The sequence below is a fragment of the Schistocerca piceifrons genome, chromosome 3, assembly GCF_021461385.2.
Source record: "Schistocerca piceifrons isolate TAMUIC-IGC-003096 chromosome 3, iqSchPice1.1, whole genome shotgun sequence".
In the NCBI taxonomy this organism is placed as follows: Eukaryota; Metazoa; Arthropoda; class Insecta; order Orthoptera; family Acrididae; genus Schistocerca; species Schistocerca piceifrons.
The window spans coordinates 745,836,063-745,852,959 of record NC_060140.1 but is presented as its reverse complement, the minus strand read 5'-3'; the positions used below and the strand labels follow the sequence as shown (position 1 = coordinate 745,852,959).

Genomic DNA, 16,897 nt, shown 5'->3' with positions numbered 1-16,897 from the left:
AAAAAATCTGTTTGTAGATATGTAGTTTTGTGGACTTTACCAAGCCTGTCTTTAGCTTTATTATCTGACTACAATGACCAAGGAGTTCAAGACTTGTAAATACTATACAGTTTTCCCTATTTGTATATCTAAGTATATGTTCTAATACTAATACTGAACTTTTTGATATCCTAATGGCAGTGTTCACCATTTGTGCCAAGCCAGAAGTTTTCAGTGTGTTTAGGAAGTTATTACTAATTTAACCCCAAAACCTGTTTTAATATTCATGCCTTCCTATATTATTATTTTAGTCTCAGGGGCTGTGACCCTTTTCATGACTTCAATTAATTTGTTGAAGAAAGTGTTCACCTTACCACTAGGTGAATGGTACATGCACAGAATGATTAAATTTTTATGGATACCTGGTGTTGTTGTATCAGCAGCTGCCAATTCGAAATTTTTATCTACAGTACTTGAGTTCAGATCTTCAGCAGCTTTAAAATGAGTGCCATTCCAGCTCTAAATATGTGACCCCTCACCCTTGAAGGTAGTTCTGCAGTAGCAGCTTTTACATTCATTTTATGATAGCAAGGTACACTGTATTTCAGTGTCTCTGCACCAGTGCTCCTTTCCCATTCCCTTCAATTCTGATGGTGATAGCTAGAACCTGTTATTGGTAGGCACAACAAAACTCTGACTGTGTCCCCCTCTGTTCTGCCTTCCTACTAACTGGCACTTGCAATCTGTCTTCCTTCATCCTCACCAGTTTTTTCCTCACTACTTCCATGTGTGTCTGAAGGGCAAAGATCTTCCTTTTCTACTCTTCTTTCACTTTATTTCTATTGCCTATTTTGCAGTTCCAAGAGAGAGCCTCAGGCCTCCATGACATCCCCAAAGTTCTCCCAACTACATCCCCTGGCTGGAGTGGCCAGAAATATCATCCATATGTGTGTGAAGTGTGCTTGCTTTTGTGCGTGTGCTTGTGCCTGTTTGTGTTTGTTTTTCCTTTCCAAAGAAGACCTTGGCCAAAGCTCATACGTAAGAGTCTTTTTTTTCATACTTGTCTGCAACTCAACATGTCATCTGCAACTCAACACATCATCTTTACTGGAAGTAGCAGTCTATCTTTTTCAAAACATTGTTGATATTCCAACCTGTACTTTCCATTGTTTTATTCAAAATGTGAAATACACAAAAAGAACAAAAACAGTCAAAATAAAATCAAAACTTACATATTAATGGGCACTAAAATTAAATTTTCTGTTTTTTCAGTTTTCTTAAATATGAAATAATAAAAGATTTTTTTAAAAAAATGTTGATACTATAGTCTAGTTTGTGCAGTATGGAAGTAGTTGTTATAACACAGAGATATGTACTACGCTGTCTGTGACATGTAACTCATGTGAGGCATAAAAGATTCCTAATAAAAATGTACTATCTTGATGTCGGATTTGAGTGGTTATTTAAGTCATTTTAAGAAATAGCTAAACATGCTTTCTTTGTTACTTCTCCTCCTCTGCCTCATGAATTAGACTGAAATGAACAGAAATAGTATTCTTTCTACATCATATTTGCTTTTGACAAAATGTTGATCAAAAAAAATTATAAAATTAGAATTATTTATTTGTACTTAACTATGTGTGACAAGGGACAGATGCTGTATACGTTTAACTATAGAAATTGTAATGTGTTTTTGTTTCATATGGCTGAATAAAAAAAAGAATGAAATGTACAATATTTTGTTACTAATCAGTATAACTGTTTCAGTGTATGCTACTTAGCAAGTCGGATGCTTGAAGCATTAGAACAGAATTCTACCAATACATCAAATGAGAGGCTTGTAACTGAAGAAGAAGCTCTTTGTGTTCAGATTGCAGGACTCTGCCATGATCTGGGTCATGGCCCATTTTCTCATACATGGGAACATTTTGTTAGTGACTATGATCCATCATGGAAGGTAATCTATTATCAAAAGTTAAATAATTTCTTGAAATAAATAATTTTCATAGTACCAATAACAATTTACTTAATAAAGCTGTCAAGGATTTGCAAGAAAAGTTATTAGTTGTTATCCTTAAGGTGGACAATATGCAAAGCTACCTTAATGGTCAGTTGTACAACTGTCCTACTACATTATGCGTAGGCTGTACAGATGCCACTAAAGAATTGCTGAGGTAGATACTGTTTTTTCAAGAAAGCCAAATGGACTTTCCTCTTGATCTGAAAAAAGCTGTACAATTTCTCATGAATTTCCCTACCATCTCTCCGTTATGTATATCACACAAAATCATAGTGATTTGGCATAATTTCAAGGTACCTATTTTCTCTTAAGTACCAAATAACTTAACACACACAAAATCAAAGTTTAATAACAGTTTCATCATAAATTTGTTTTTCCTAGACCAAACTGGAGTCTTGACCAACTTCATGTAGCGCTACATTGCAGTATTAGAATTTTGATAATGTACAGACAACACTAGGCTGTTTCCAGCTCGAGAACATATTGGCAGATGTTTCATGATTTTTCTTCTTCTCTGTTAATTAAAAACAAATTTAATACAGGAAATTTATAGGAAGATTTATCCTTTGGTCCATATTTGTGCCTGTTGCCTATTTTATGTAATATTCATACACATAGTGTTCCGTTTTAGTGCTCCATCTGATAGTGTATTTTGCTATCTTGTTGCCAGCTCCAGCACATCTTCTGATGTAGAGCATTGACTCCACTCCACCTTGTTCTGACACTGTAACATCTACTGCTGCAGGCTCTGGACTCTTGCTGTTTCTTCACTGCTGTCCAGCTATCATCCTTTATTCCTTTAGAGTTTATATAACTATTATAAATATAATATTATTTGTAATAAAAGATGAAGTAACATAAAATGTCTGTCATGTTGCAACAAAAACTCTCACTAGCTCAGTTATCCTTTCACTTTATTTTCTCTCTCCAGAACACAAGAGAAAATAATGACTTCAATAATATGAATGTGCAAGCGAGCCGATAAGTTTTTGTAAGACATTTGTGTTCATTGCTGTGACGGATAATATTCACCTTAAATTTATGTTGTAACTTTGGGAGAGGTGCATCGCTACTTTATTAATCACAAGATGATATTGGATGTGAAAACTGAACTACATTTTATGACATTTACACCTCCTACGCTTTCTGGTAGTTGTTCAGCAAGCTTTTAGTTCAAAAATGGCTCTGAGCACTATGGGACTCAACTGCTGAGGTTATTAGTCCCCTAGAACTTAGAACTAGTTAAACCTAACTAACCTAAGGACAGCACAAACATCCATGCCCGAGGCAGGATTCAAACCTGCGACCATAGCGGTCTTGCGGTTCCAGACTGCAGCGCCTTTAACCGCACGGCCACTTCGGCCGGCAAGCTTTTAGTTGATAACAGTTGCGATCTAATGGCACCTCCTAGTACCATACCAACTGTTCATCTCATTTCTTTGCCCATATGGCCTTGGCATTCGAGGCAAACATATTTGTTTCAATGCAGACTCTTTACAGCAATACATCACCATTTTCACCTCAGCTTTCACTGGACGTAATTACCCCACCAGCCAAGTTCGAAAGCAGATTTCCCAGGCCATCACATCCAATCCTGATACTGCTGATCCCTCCAAAAATCACTTTAGGGCACACCACTGGTCACTCAGTATTATCCTGGTCTGGAATGTATTAATACTGGCAACACACTTTAACAAGGCCATGACTCCCTAAAATCATGCCCTGAAATGAGATCCATTCTGTCTGAGATTTTGCCCACCACACCTAGAATAGCCTTTTGACACCCTCCCAAAATCTTCAATATTCTTGTCAACACTGCACTGTTCCTGTATGTACCCTTCTCCCTACCCTTCAGGTACTATCCCTGTGGCTATTCCTGATGCAAGACTTGCCCTATGTACCCTCCTACAAACCAACTATAGTAGTCCTGTAACTGGCAAAACTTTTACTATCAAAGGGAGAGCCACTTGTGAAATGACACATCATATACCAGCTGTTATGTAAACATGTTTGCCCTTTTATATCAGCATGACTACCACCAAATTATCAGTTAGGATGAATGGGCATAGGCAGAGGATGTATACTGGCAACACACAATATCCTGTTGCAGAGCATGCTCTACAACATGACAATCATGACCTTGGTGCCTGTTTCACCATATGCACCATGAGGATTCTCCGCCCAGACACCAGTTTCTCAGAACCCTACAGGTGGGAACTAGAGCTACATCATGTTCTTGGTTCTCACCACCCACCTTGCCTTAATTTATGTTAATTTCTTCTGTCTCAGTATTTCTTCATAGTAACTACTCTTTTCTCCACCCTGTTTTAGCTTTCTACATATTTCATTGTCTTATTTGTCTATTTTTCGCTGCTCTCCGTGCAACTATGTTACATACAATGCAATTAGCTTCTTACTGTTATTAACTCATGCATGATGTTTAAGCAGTAATCTCTGTCTTGTATACTACCCTGTCTTCCACCTTTAAGCTCTCAGGTTTTCAAATCTCATCCGATGCAGTCCCCAACAATTAGTCATCCCATCCGGGAAGTCTCCCCTGATCCACAGTTCTGGGTGACTTTCCCAAAATCTGCTCCTTTTTCTAGACCTCTCCAGTCCTTTTCCTTCAGCTCTCTTCCTTCCCCTTCAACCCTTGTGCCTCAAGTAGTAGCCACTGGCTCTGAAAGCTTGCCTAATTATAAGTTTCTTTTATGTGTGTGTTCTGCTGCCACTTGGTAAGAAGATTTTTTTGTCTGTCTTTTTTTTGCCTATGTACATATAAAAAGTAATCTAGAAGTAGTTACCATAATTGTCAGTTTGAGTCCAGTATTACTAGTCATGTGTGTATTGTGGGCTAAAATTCCACTGGGATGATGGTATTGGGGAATGTAATGGTGAACTCAATGAGGATCTCCCTTGGAACTGCAGGCTTTGAATAAAAGACAAGACAGTTGCCAAGTAGGAGGCAAAGATTTATGTCCCTCAGGCTGAATTAGATCACATGAAATTTGAACCAGATAGTTTGTGGATGGGGAAATTACTGGAACTGAGTAAAAGTAACAACTAATGGGTGGAAGGAAAACAGCTCTCCAACTTCTTCTACCACATATGAGCTTGTAATATCGGGTAAATTTCACTTTTTACCTGAAGTAGAAGAGGAAAGCCCTCATTTAGCTGTTGATCACAGTTGGGTGTAGCAGACTTAAAGCAGAGGAACTAAGTTTACGTTGGTAACAAAAGAGATGGGGGAAGATATTAGCCTTGCTGCTTGGTAGTAGCAATGACAGGGCTGTAGACCAGATTGTACTGGACAAATTAGGAATAGGGTACCAGGTGACAAGGTTTTGTGAAGCCAAGTGACAGAGGATGTAAGGAATAGTCTTAAATGAAAACAACATGGCTAAAGACAAAAATTACGGCATTAGGGGTGACCTGGATGGAAAAGGAGTAGAAACTTTACACAAAAGTGTCAGTTTTTTTGGGCTCCTAGAGTGCCATGACTGGCCCTGGGTAAACACTGCTGTGAGCTGTGTTAGCACAGCTGAGCAGGCTGCTGGTGACTGAACTGAAATCTCATATGAGTGCAGTACCCTTTGCTACAGTTTCAAGATGGGGATATACTAGACATGTCCTACACCTGAAAAATAGTGGGAAAGATAGGTTAGCTGAGTGCCTTGCTGAAAATGTACAGGGACACTGACATCCAAAGCAAGATCCTTGGTGTCAGTGGTGACAGGAGGGTACCTTTCTTAGGTTAGAGTCAGGAATTTTGGCACCCTGTTGTGAAAGTAGGTAAAACAACATAAGAACCCACAAAATGCTTAAGAATGCACAGAAAAGTAAGGTTAGCTTTTTTCATCAGGATATTACAGGATTGACCAATAGGGTAGAAGAGCATCTTGTCTGTTTGGAAGATTTGGAGAGCTCTGAAAACAGACATCCTGTGCCTATTTGAGCTCCAAATAACCAAGCATTGGAGAAGCTAAAGATAGAAGGTCACACCATAACATCTTACTCATGTACAACTAATATAGGGAAACAAGTTGTTACACAGAGACAGAATACAAGTTCAGAAACATCGACACAAGTACATTTACTAGTGATCACACAGAGAAGTATGTGCTTGTGAATTAACACTGAAAAAAGTTCACTTTTGATAGTAACTGTGTATAGATCCTCACAGGGAAATTTTGAACTGTTTTGAGGAATGTGGATTCCCTATTATGCTATCTCAAACAATGGAAAATCCAGGATGGAGCTATTATGCTTTCTGTCAGACAGCAACCAGAGGTTGTGATTGCAGTGTAGATTTTTCCAAGGGATTTTGATATGAAAAGTCATCTGGAAACCTTATTTGCACTCTAAAATTTGATCCCAGTAATTAACTCTCTAACATAGGTGGTTAAAGACAGTAGGACCCTAAATGACAACACTTTCTTTGATGCACCTCAAAACAAGAAAACAACTATATACCCGTACCAAATATTGTCTCTGATCATGATCCACAGATATGATAAATGAAATAGTGCCTTAGAGTATAGATACTCAGTTCAAATTAATTAGAATAATACTGGTTCCAGGAGAAACATTTTTAAAAATTTATTATGAGCCAAATACTTACATAAAATTTAATCTGTTCCATGATAAATTCACATCTTTTTGAAAATAAATTTCCACATTAGCTAATCAGAAAGGACATTAAATAGCCATGTAGTACACCATGGATCAGTAAAGCGATTAAAGTATCTTCTGAAAGGGAAAGGGAATTGTATGGGTTGATAAGAACAAGTAAAGATCGTGCCATAGTTGCACACTACAAAAAGTATTCACAATTATGAAGATAAGTTATTAAAAAATCAAGTAACATGCACATTATGTGAGAAATCAGTGCTTCTGACAACAGACTTACGACTACATGGAGTATAATAAAATGAGACAGGATGACTGGCCATCAGTTACAAATAGCAGATATGTTTGATAATCATTTCTTTAATGTAGTAGAAAATATAGGGGACAAACAGTTCAAGAGAAAAATCATATGGAGGCCTCTCCCACTTCTGCTTCTGAAATTCCTATACAATAAGCATTATCTTTTCTGGAATATGTAGTGAATTACCAGCTGAGGGCAATTTTCCAGAGAGTTTGAAATATGCCATTGGTAAACCACTCTATAAAAAAGGTGATAGGAGAGATGTCAGTAACTACTGACCCATTTCACTACCGACATCATTTTCCAAAATTTTCGAGAATGTTATGTATTCTAGAATAGTATCCCACCTAATCAACAACATCCTTAGTAAATCACAGTCTGGACTTCAGAAAAGTTGCTCGACTAAATATGCCATTTATACATTCAATCACCAAATTTCAGGAGTACTAAATAACAAAAGACTACCAATTGGTATTTTTTGCAACCTATCTTAGGCATTTGACTGCATGAATCACAGTATTCTCCTCAATAACCGGATGTTTTATGAAATTTGTGTTTTAGTCAATCAGTGGATAATGTCATACCTAACTAAAAGAAAGCAGAAAGCTATACGAAATAACTCAACCAATGTAAGTATTGGAGTTTCTTCTGATGGGGGAGCTCAACCTTATATCCACTATTGTTCCTCATATATGTAAACAACTTTCTACCTAACATAAAACAAGCAGAATTAGTTATTTTTGCACATGACACTAGTATTGTAATCCATCCAAACATACATATAGCAACAGAAGAAATCATAAAGATTGAAGTGTTACTGAATGGTTTTCTGTGAATGGCCTCAATCTCAGTTTCAAAAAAAGACAACATTTTCAGTTCTGTGTTTGTAGAGTTACCACATCAATGATAAGTGTAACACATAGTAAGGAAATAACAACTAGGGTGGAAACGCCACAAAAATATAGGTATCCATATTAATGAGAATTTAAATTGGAAAAATACATTTTGGAACTCCTAAAACAACATAGTTCAGCCACATTTGCATCTCAAATCATTGTAAACCTCTGAGAGATACACAAATCAGGAAGTTGATATATTTTGCAAATTTTCATTTAGTAATGTCATGTGAAATAATGTTCTGGGATAAATCAACTTTAAGAAAGAAAGTGTCCATTGCTCAGAAATGTGCTTTAAGAATAATATGTGGTTCTCACACGCAGTCATCTTGTCGACATCTGCTTGAGGTGCTTGGTATTTTGACTACTGCCTCACAATATATTTAGCCCATCATGAAGTTTGTTGTAAATAACCTGCTGCAATTCAAAAGGAACAATGATGTACACAATCACTATATCATAAGAAAACATGACCTTCATTTCTCCACTTTAAGGTTATATTGAGCACAAAAAGAGGTGCACAATGCTGCTGCCAAATTTTTTGATCACTTACCCAGTGATATAAAATGTCTGACAGACAGCAAAATAAAATTTGAAAACAAATGAAAAAAGTTTCTCTTTGGCAACTCCTTCTATTCTATAGAAGAATGTCTGTTATTGTAATACGAAATAGTGGTGGGTAGGAATTATTACCTCACAACAGTACTAAAAAAATTGTAGATGATCAACGTGTAGCCATATTTACATGCGAATGAGTAATGTGAATGTAAAATGGCTTGTGGTCATACTGCTAGAGTCATCATTGACCAGTTCATTGTCTAGCCTGTAGATGCATGAAATGACATATTATTGCATATCTGAACTGTCTCTTTATTGCATTTGCCTAAGGAATTATCTACAAATAAATAGCAAGCGCATGGCTTGGCGGTAAGCAATCTTTGTACACACAAAATGTATCTGAACTAAAAATTGTCTCTCGTTGCTAAGATAAGAGCAACACAAGAACACACATAAAAATCCTAAAGCTCTCTAATGGCTCGGAATATTCACCACTGATATTAGCGTCTCAGGTGGCTGACCCAGAAATCTGATTGACAGCTGCACAATAACGATACTGATACTCGCATGCACACAACAAAACTCTTACTTTGCACTGCACTACACTGAAAGAGAAACTGAAGTGCAGCCACTACAGACTTGGGTTGGGACTGGGAGTGGCATAGGGAAGAACTATGATGTTGTGGAGGTTAGGTTGGGCAATGGAGCACCACTTCAGGGAGTGTGTACATAGTGTAGCTTCAATTTCAGGTTGACATATAATACTTTTCCCACAAATATTATGGTAATTTCAGTGCATATTGGCTAAGTGTTAGTGCTGCATTCCAGTCTAGGGTGGTACTATGTGATGAAGGGGACACTCCTTTGTGGCTGGTTCATGGAGGCTGTGGGAAGACTAGGGGTGTGAGGGGAAATGGCCCAGGAGATCCGTTAGTGGACTGAATGGGGGGCAGGGGGAGGGGGGGGGGGAGTGTAGTGCCTGTATGTAAAGACCTTGGTGAGACCCTCAGCATACTGGGCATGGGAGTTTTTGTCACTGCAGATATGCTGTCCCTTGGTGTCCAGGCTACTTGGGACCAATTTTTTGGTGTGAAAGGGATGAAAGCTGTCAAAATGCAGGTACTTTTGGTGGTTGATGGGTTTAATGTGGACAAAGGTGCAAATGGAGCCATCAGAGAGGAAAATGTCAACTTCTAGAAAGGTGGCCAGCTGGGTTGAGGAGGACCTGCTGAAGCAGATGGGAGAGACATTGAGGTTGTGAAGGAATGAAGTGAAGGTGTCTTGGCCCTGAGTCCAGATCATGCAGATATCATCAATGAACCTGAACCAGACTAGGGGTTTGGTGTTTTGGGAAGTTACATAGGTCTCCTTTAGATGCCGCATAAACATGTTGGCGTAGGAGGGTGCCATGTGGCTGCCCATGGATGTACCGTGGATTTGTTTGTATAACGTCCCTTCAAAGGAGGAATAGTAGTAGGTTAGGATAAAGTTAGAATGATGTGTGAGGGATGAGGTAGTGGGACTGGAGTCTGAAGGAAGTTGGTAGAGGTAGTGTTCAATAGCGGTAAGATCATGGACATGAAGGATGAATAAAATCTTCTCGGCTTTCAAGCCACATCAATTCGAATAAAATTTTTGAGCTTTCGATGGCTAGCTCCGCCATCGTTGTCAATACTAACACTATTGACTGCTGGGGCTGGCACTATTTCCTGCTTATATAACTACAATTGTGGCCCCTGGCACCAGAGCGGGCCAAAACAATGCATACCCAGAAGGTGAGTTGGGCAGCTCGTAGCAGCTATGGCCCACCTAAGGACTGAGTAACATTAGGCGGCATGAGGGGCAGGCGCCACCTTTGAAACTGCCACTCCCGCCTCCCTACAAGTATTAAGCATCCGTTGTAGCTTCCTTTTGACATCAACAGCATGCACCCATGCCTTACTCAGTGAGTAACCCTGGTCTCTGTTGAAATTCTTGCTGTTCATTCTAATCTCAGCCACTCCTTTTATAATGGAGACCCAGTATGTTGACACATGAGCCAAGACTGGCATGTTTTCAAACTGTATTTTATGTTCATTTTTGAGGCTATGCTCAGCTACGGTCGACTTTTCAAGCTCCCCGTGCTTGATGTCTCTCTGACGCTCAGTACTATGCTCTGCAACTGTGTGAATTGTGTGGCCTATATAGATGCTGCCACACTCTCAAGGAACACTGTACACATGAAGAGCTATCTCGTCTTTAACAGAGTGCATCCTGTATCTTGAGGGTGGGCCGGAACACTGGTCTCAATCCATGTCTCCGCAGTACATGTCCTAACTTGCTGTTCATTGCCCCACAGTATGGCGGGAAAGCCGTCAGCTTGGCTGCTTCTGCTGATTCACAAAGCATCCTCCTTTGATGACACCCGAAAGCATTTGCAATGTCTCTTTTGCTGTAGCTATTCTCCCTGAATACGTGCCCAAGTGCTGCAATTCAGACTGCAGGTGGCAGTCATCAGAAATAACTTTAGCTCTGTGTAGTAATGTGTTCAGGACCGTTTTCTTGTGTACAGGGTGGTAAAAGCTACTGGCGTTCAAATATCAATCAGTGTGTGTCAGTTCCCTATACACTGAATGACCAAGCCAGCCTCCTGCCTTCCACTCAACTAAAACATCTGAGAATGGTAGCTTGCCATCCTTCTCCATCTCGATGGTAAATTTAATGTTGGGTAGGACACCATTCACAAGATCCTTGGACTGCTGCAGTTTTTTGTTACCATCAGGCCATATCAGGAAGGTATCATTGACATACTAAGGAAGCAAGACAGACACAACACCACAGATTTCAGAGCCTGCTCCTGAAAGTGCTCCATGAAGAAATTTGTGACTGCAGGAAACAATGGTGAGACCATTGCTGTGCCATCCGTCATTTCATAATATTTGTCATGGTACAAGAAGTACATTGTCATTAGAACATGACAGAACAACTTTGCAATTCCAGGTGGAAACCTTTGGGCCAAAAGATCCAGCATGTCTTGTACTGGCACCCTCATATAAAGTGGCACCACGTACAGACTAACCATTATGTCATTTTGATCTATTTTCATTTTCCTTGAGCGTTTCAACAAATGGCTGCAAGTTCACAACTTGGTGTTCACAATGATCCAATTTTGGCACTAATAATCGTGCAATATGTTTTGCCAGTCTCTAGATGGGCGAGCTGATTGCACTAACAGTGGGCCGAAGAGGAACATGTTCCTTATGTATCTTAGGCAGTCCATAAAGCCTGGGAGGTCTGATGGTGTGAGGCACTAATTTGTTCACTACTTCATCTGGTAAACCAGATTCCTTTAATAAATTCCCTGCCTTCCTATCTATAGCCTGTGTCAGATCACAACTAAACTTCTGGTATGCATCATCTTCTAATAAATGTAGCACCTCCAGGTGGTAGCCTTCAGTGTTCAGAACACCGGTGGTATTTCCTTTGTTGGCAAGCAAGTGGGAGACTGCTGGAAAAACTGCACAAAAAGAAATCACATCTGCTGAATTATTTAGCATTTTTGCAATGCTACTGGGACAAGGAAGTAATTCCTTGCTTTGCTGCAATGTACAGAATTTTGAAGAGGACAATTCATGCCATTGTGAGACAGTGGATATGGCAGACAAGATATGAGCTTGATCTTAATGCCACAAACCTGTTCGATTGTCATCAACTTTGTTGCCATTTGACTGGGAATGGGTGGATGTGGCCACTGCAGCACAACAGCATGCTAGTTTATGCAAGACAATGTCTAAGCAATGTCACAAGTCTGACTGCTTAACTTGTGGAGGAACTGACATGGATAATGATAAGGTCAACAGAACAATTGTTAATCTCTCCAAACAAAGATTGAACAATGGCTATGTGACAGTCCCACCATGTCTGCCAATTTTGCAGATTATTAGTGCAATAGAGCAGTGCATTTGGCATCTCTGCATGATGCAGCTGAGGATGTCAGACTAACCACCAGCCATATATTTTCGAAATCTGAGCCACCAGAATCAAATATTAGTCGGGAGGACCAATGTGGCTTATGCTTATTGCATGAGAACTAGGACTTGGTTGTCTTGCCATCTGACGAAGGAAATGCATTGTGGTTCTGAACACTGAAGGCCTGAAGATGCTACACTTATTACATGATGACGCATACCGGAAGCTTAGTCATGATCAGAGACAGGCCGTAGTCAAGAAGACAGAGAAATTATTAAAGGAATTTGGCTTACCAGATGAATTGGTGAACAAATTACTGTCTCATGCTGCCAGACTTCCCAGGCTTTATGGACTGCCAAAGATACGTAAGGACCATGTTCCTCTTCGGCCCACTGTTAGTGCAATCAGCTCACCCATCTAGAGACTGGCAAAACATATTGCAGGATTATTAGCGCCAAAACAGGATCATTGTGAACAGCAAGTTGTGAACTTGCAACCATTTGTTGAAATGCTCTAGGAAAATGAAAATAGGTCAAAATGACATAATGGTTAGTATGTACGTGGTGCTAGTACAAGACACGCTGGATCTTTTGGCCCCAAGGTTTCCACCTGGAATTGCAAAGTTGTTCTGTCATGTTCTGACAACGTAATTCTTGTACCATAACAAATATTATGACATGATGGATGGCACAGCATGGTCTCACCATTGTTTCCTGCAGTCACAAATTTCTTCATGGAGCACTTTCAGGAGAAGGCTCTGAACTTTGTGGTGTTGTCTGTCGTGCTTCCTTAGTATGTCAATGATACCTTCCTGATATGGCCTGATGGTAAAAAAAAACTGCAGCAGTTCAAGGATCTTGTGAATGGTGTCCTACCCAACATTAAATTTACCATCGAGATGGAGGAGGAGGGCAAGCTACCATTCTCAGGTGTTTTAGTTGAGTGGAAGGCAGGAGGCTGGCTTGGTCATTCAGTGTATAGGAAACTAACACACACTGATTGATATTTGAACACCAGTAGCTTTCACCACCCTGTACACAAGAAAACGGTCCTGAACACATTACTACACAGAGCTAAAGTTATTTCTGATGACTGCCGCCTGCAGTCTGAATTGCAGCACTTGGGCACGTATTCAGGGAGAATAGCTACAGCAAAAGAGACATTGCAAATGCTTTCGGGTGTCATCAAAGAAGGATGCTTTGTGAATCAGCAGAAGCAGCCAAGCTGACGGCTTTCCCGCCATACTGTGGGGCAATGAGCAGCAAGTTAGGACATGTACTGCGGAGACATGGATTGAGACCAGTGTTCCAGCCCACCCTCAAGATACAGGATGCACTCTGTTAAAGACGAGATAGCTCTTCATGTGTACAGTGTTCCTTGAGAGTGTGGCAGCATCTATATAGGCCAGACAATTCACACAGTTGCAGAGCATTGTACTGAGCATAAGAGACATATCAAGCAAAGGGAACTTGAAAAGTCAACTGTAGCTGTGCACAGCCTCAAAAATGAACATAAAATACAGTTTGAGAACATGCCAGTCTTAGCTCATGCGTCAATATATTGGGTCTCCATTATAAAAGAAGTGGCTGAGATTAGAATGGACAACAACAGTTTCAACAGAGACTGGGGTTACACACTGAATAGGGCATGGGGGCAGGCTTTGGATGTCAAAAGGAAGCTACAATGGATGCTTAACACTTGTAGGGAGGCGGGAGTGGAAGTTTCAAACATGACGCCAGCTTCTCATACCATCCAACGTCACTCAGTCCCGCAGCAGGCCGTAGCTGCTGTGAGCTGCCCAACTCACCTTCTGCACACACATTGTTTTGGCCCTCTTTGATTGGTGCCAGGGGCTGTAATTGTAGCTATATAAGCAGGAAATAGTGCCTGCCCTGGCAGTCAGTAGTTTTACTCCTGACAATGATGGCAAAGCTAGCCATCAAAAGATCGAAAATTTTATTCAAATTGATGCAGCTTGAAAACCGAGAAGATTTTATTCAGTCATGCTGACATGAAAGACTTGGAGGACATGGGAGATGTTGGTGTGTAGGGGATGGCATCAACAGTGATGGGTAGGATCCAAGAGGGAAACGGCTGTGGATGGTGGAGTCAATGAAGGAAGTGCTATCTTCGACATGGGAGGCTAGATTATGGGCAGTTGGTTGGAAGTATTGGTCATAGAGGACAAAAATTCTTTCAGTTGGGGCACAATAACCAGCCACAATGGATCATCCAGGATTTTTGGATTTGTGGATTTTGGGGCAGGGTGTCATAGGTGTGAGGAGGGAAATGGGATCATGTGAGAGGTTGTGGGAAGGGCCTATGGCTTTAAGCAGGGATTGGAGATTGTGTTGACTTTCTGGGATGTGATCACTCTGGAAGAGTTTACAGGTGGAGGAGTCAGATGATTAGCAGAGGCCTTCTGCCAGGTAGTCATTGCGATACATAACAACAGTGGTGGAACTTTGTTTGCAGGTAGGGTGATTAGATCAGGATTTGTTTTAAGGTTCTGTATGGCTATTCTTTCTTCTGCTGAAAAGTTTGTGTTCTGAGAAAGGGACATGGGGAAGGATAGTGAAGCAAAGTCAGAAGTAAGGAATTGCTGGAAGGGGGTGGGAGATCACAGTTGGATAGTGCTATGAACTGGAGAGGCAAGATTTAATGTTGGAATTAGGTTGGTTTTGGTTGAAATAATTGGCAGCAGGAAAGTGCTTACATTGCAGGACCAGGAGAGGGATAGTATATCTTTGACAAGTTCAGCATGTTTAAATTTGGGTATAGGGATAAAGGTGAGGTCTTTGGATAGGACTGAAACTTCTGTGGAGCTGAGGGTTTTGATGGAAGGATTGACAACAGTATTATGGGAATGTTTTGGCTCTGGATTTGGTGGAGTGCTGGTAGGGAGCTTTGGAGGATGTGGCAAATGAAGGTCAGCTAGGCAGCATTTAAGTGCTATGAGAGTTGGACAAGGAAGATCACTGTGGGTAGGACAGGGGTTGGATAGTGGTACTGCAGGGCACCAGTGGGATGTAAGCAAGTTGGATAACTTATGAAGGTGGTGTCAGGAATGCTCCTCCAGGTACTGGAGAGCAAGGGATTCAATTTCAAATATGTAATGTGTGAAGCAGGGATTGCATAGTAGTAATATTTTGTGGAGGGAACAGAGGTGGTCCTGGGATGCCTGTGCTATGGAGATTTGTTTTTGCAGTTCCAGTTTTGTTAGGCCAGGACAGGGGACAGGGGTTGGATAGTGGTACCGCAGGGCACCAGTGGGATGTAAGCAAGTTGGATAACTTATGAAGGTGGTGTCAGGAATGCTCCTCCACGTACTGGAGAGCAAGGGATTCAATTTCAAATATGTAATGTGTGAAGCAGGGATTGCACAGTGGTAATATCTTGTGGAGGGAGCAGAGGTGGTCCTGGGATGCCTGTGCTATGGAGATTTGTTTTTGCAGTACCAGTTTTGTTAGGGCAGGGACTGGCAGAATCTAAAAAGGTGGAGGTTGTTGTGAAAGGCGGGATGGGATCCAGAGAGAAGAATTTTTATGTTTAGGCCATTTGGGGATATGGTTCAGGCAGCATATGAGACATAGGATGTGGGATTGGGTTTTAGCCTGACAGGCACTATTCCCCAGATCTAGTCTGCAAACAGATCTCCCATACTATTTCCCCTCACACCCACAATCCACCCATCACCTCCAAGAACCAGCCACAAAGGAGTGCCCCTTCATCACACAACACCACCCAGGAGTTGAACAACTGAACCACATCACTTGCCAGGGCTCTGATGACCTTCCATCATGCCGAGATGAGGGATATCCCATCCAAGATCCTTCCCACCCATCCTAAAGTAGTGTTGCATTGCAACCTCGGAAGCATCTTAGTCGATCCCTATGCCACTCACAATCTCAATCCCAACCCCAACCACTTGCCCCAAGGATTGTAAGGATTGTAACTCTGTGGAAGACCCAACTGCAAGACCTGCTCAATCCACCCATCCAGCACTTCCTGTTCCAGTCCTGTCACTGGTTTATCCTTCCATATCAGGGATCAGCCACCTGTGAAAGCAGCTGCAATTACTGCAGCTGAGAACACTGCACAGATTTTTATGTTGGTATGACTACCAACCAGCCGTCCACCAGCATGAAAGACTACTGCCAAACTGTGGCCAAAGCAAATTAGATTACACCATGGCACTACATGCAGCTGAACGTTGCATGCAGCTGAACGTTGCATGCTTGATTTAAATGGCTGCTTCACTACCTGAGCCATCTGAATGCCCCTCCCCCCCCCCCCCCCCCTCCACCACCAACTTTTCTTAATTGTACAGTTGGGAGTTATCCTTACAACACTTTCTTAGCTCTCATATTGTCCCAAACTCAACCTACAGTAACATACTGTCCTACACGCTCCACTCAACAGTTTCCACCCCCTCTGTCCTATTATATCCTCCCCATTCTCATCTCCCACCCTCTTTGTCACCCTCTGCCAATGCACTACCAATCTTTCCCAGCTCCACTCCTTTTTTGATCTGTTTTTCCCATCTCCCTGATCCACAACCACCTG

General features: G+C 41.0%; 1 protein-coding gene across 1 annotated transcript in view; it reads left to right on the top strand.

The window, feature by feature from the left end:
• Window positions 1–16,897, top strand: part of LOC124789366 — a 385,815-nt gene that overhangs the window by 304,641 nt on the left and 64,277 nt on the right. The window contains exon 6 of the mRNA XM_047256693.1: window positions 1,747–1,936. Coding sequence (XP_047112649.1) covers window positions 1,747–1,936 — 190 coding nt within the window. The remainder of the gene's footprint in view (window positions 1–1,746; window positions 1,937–16,897) is intronic.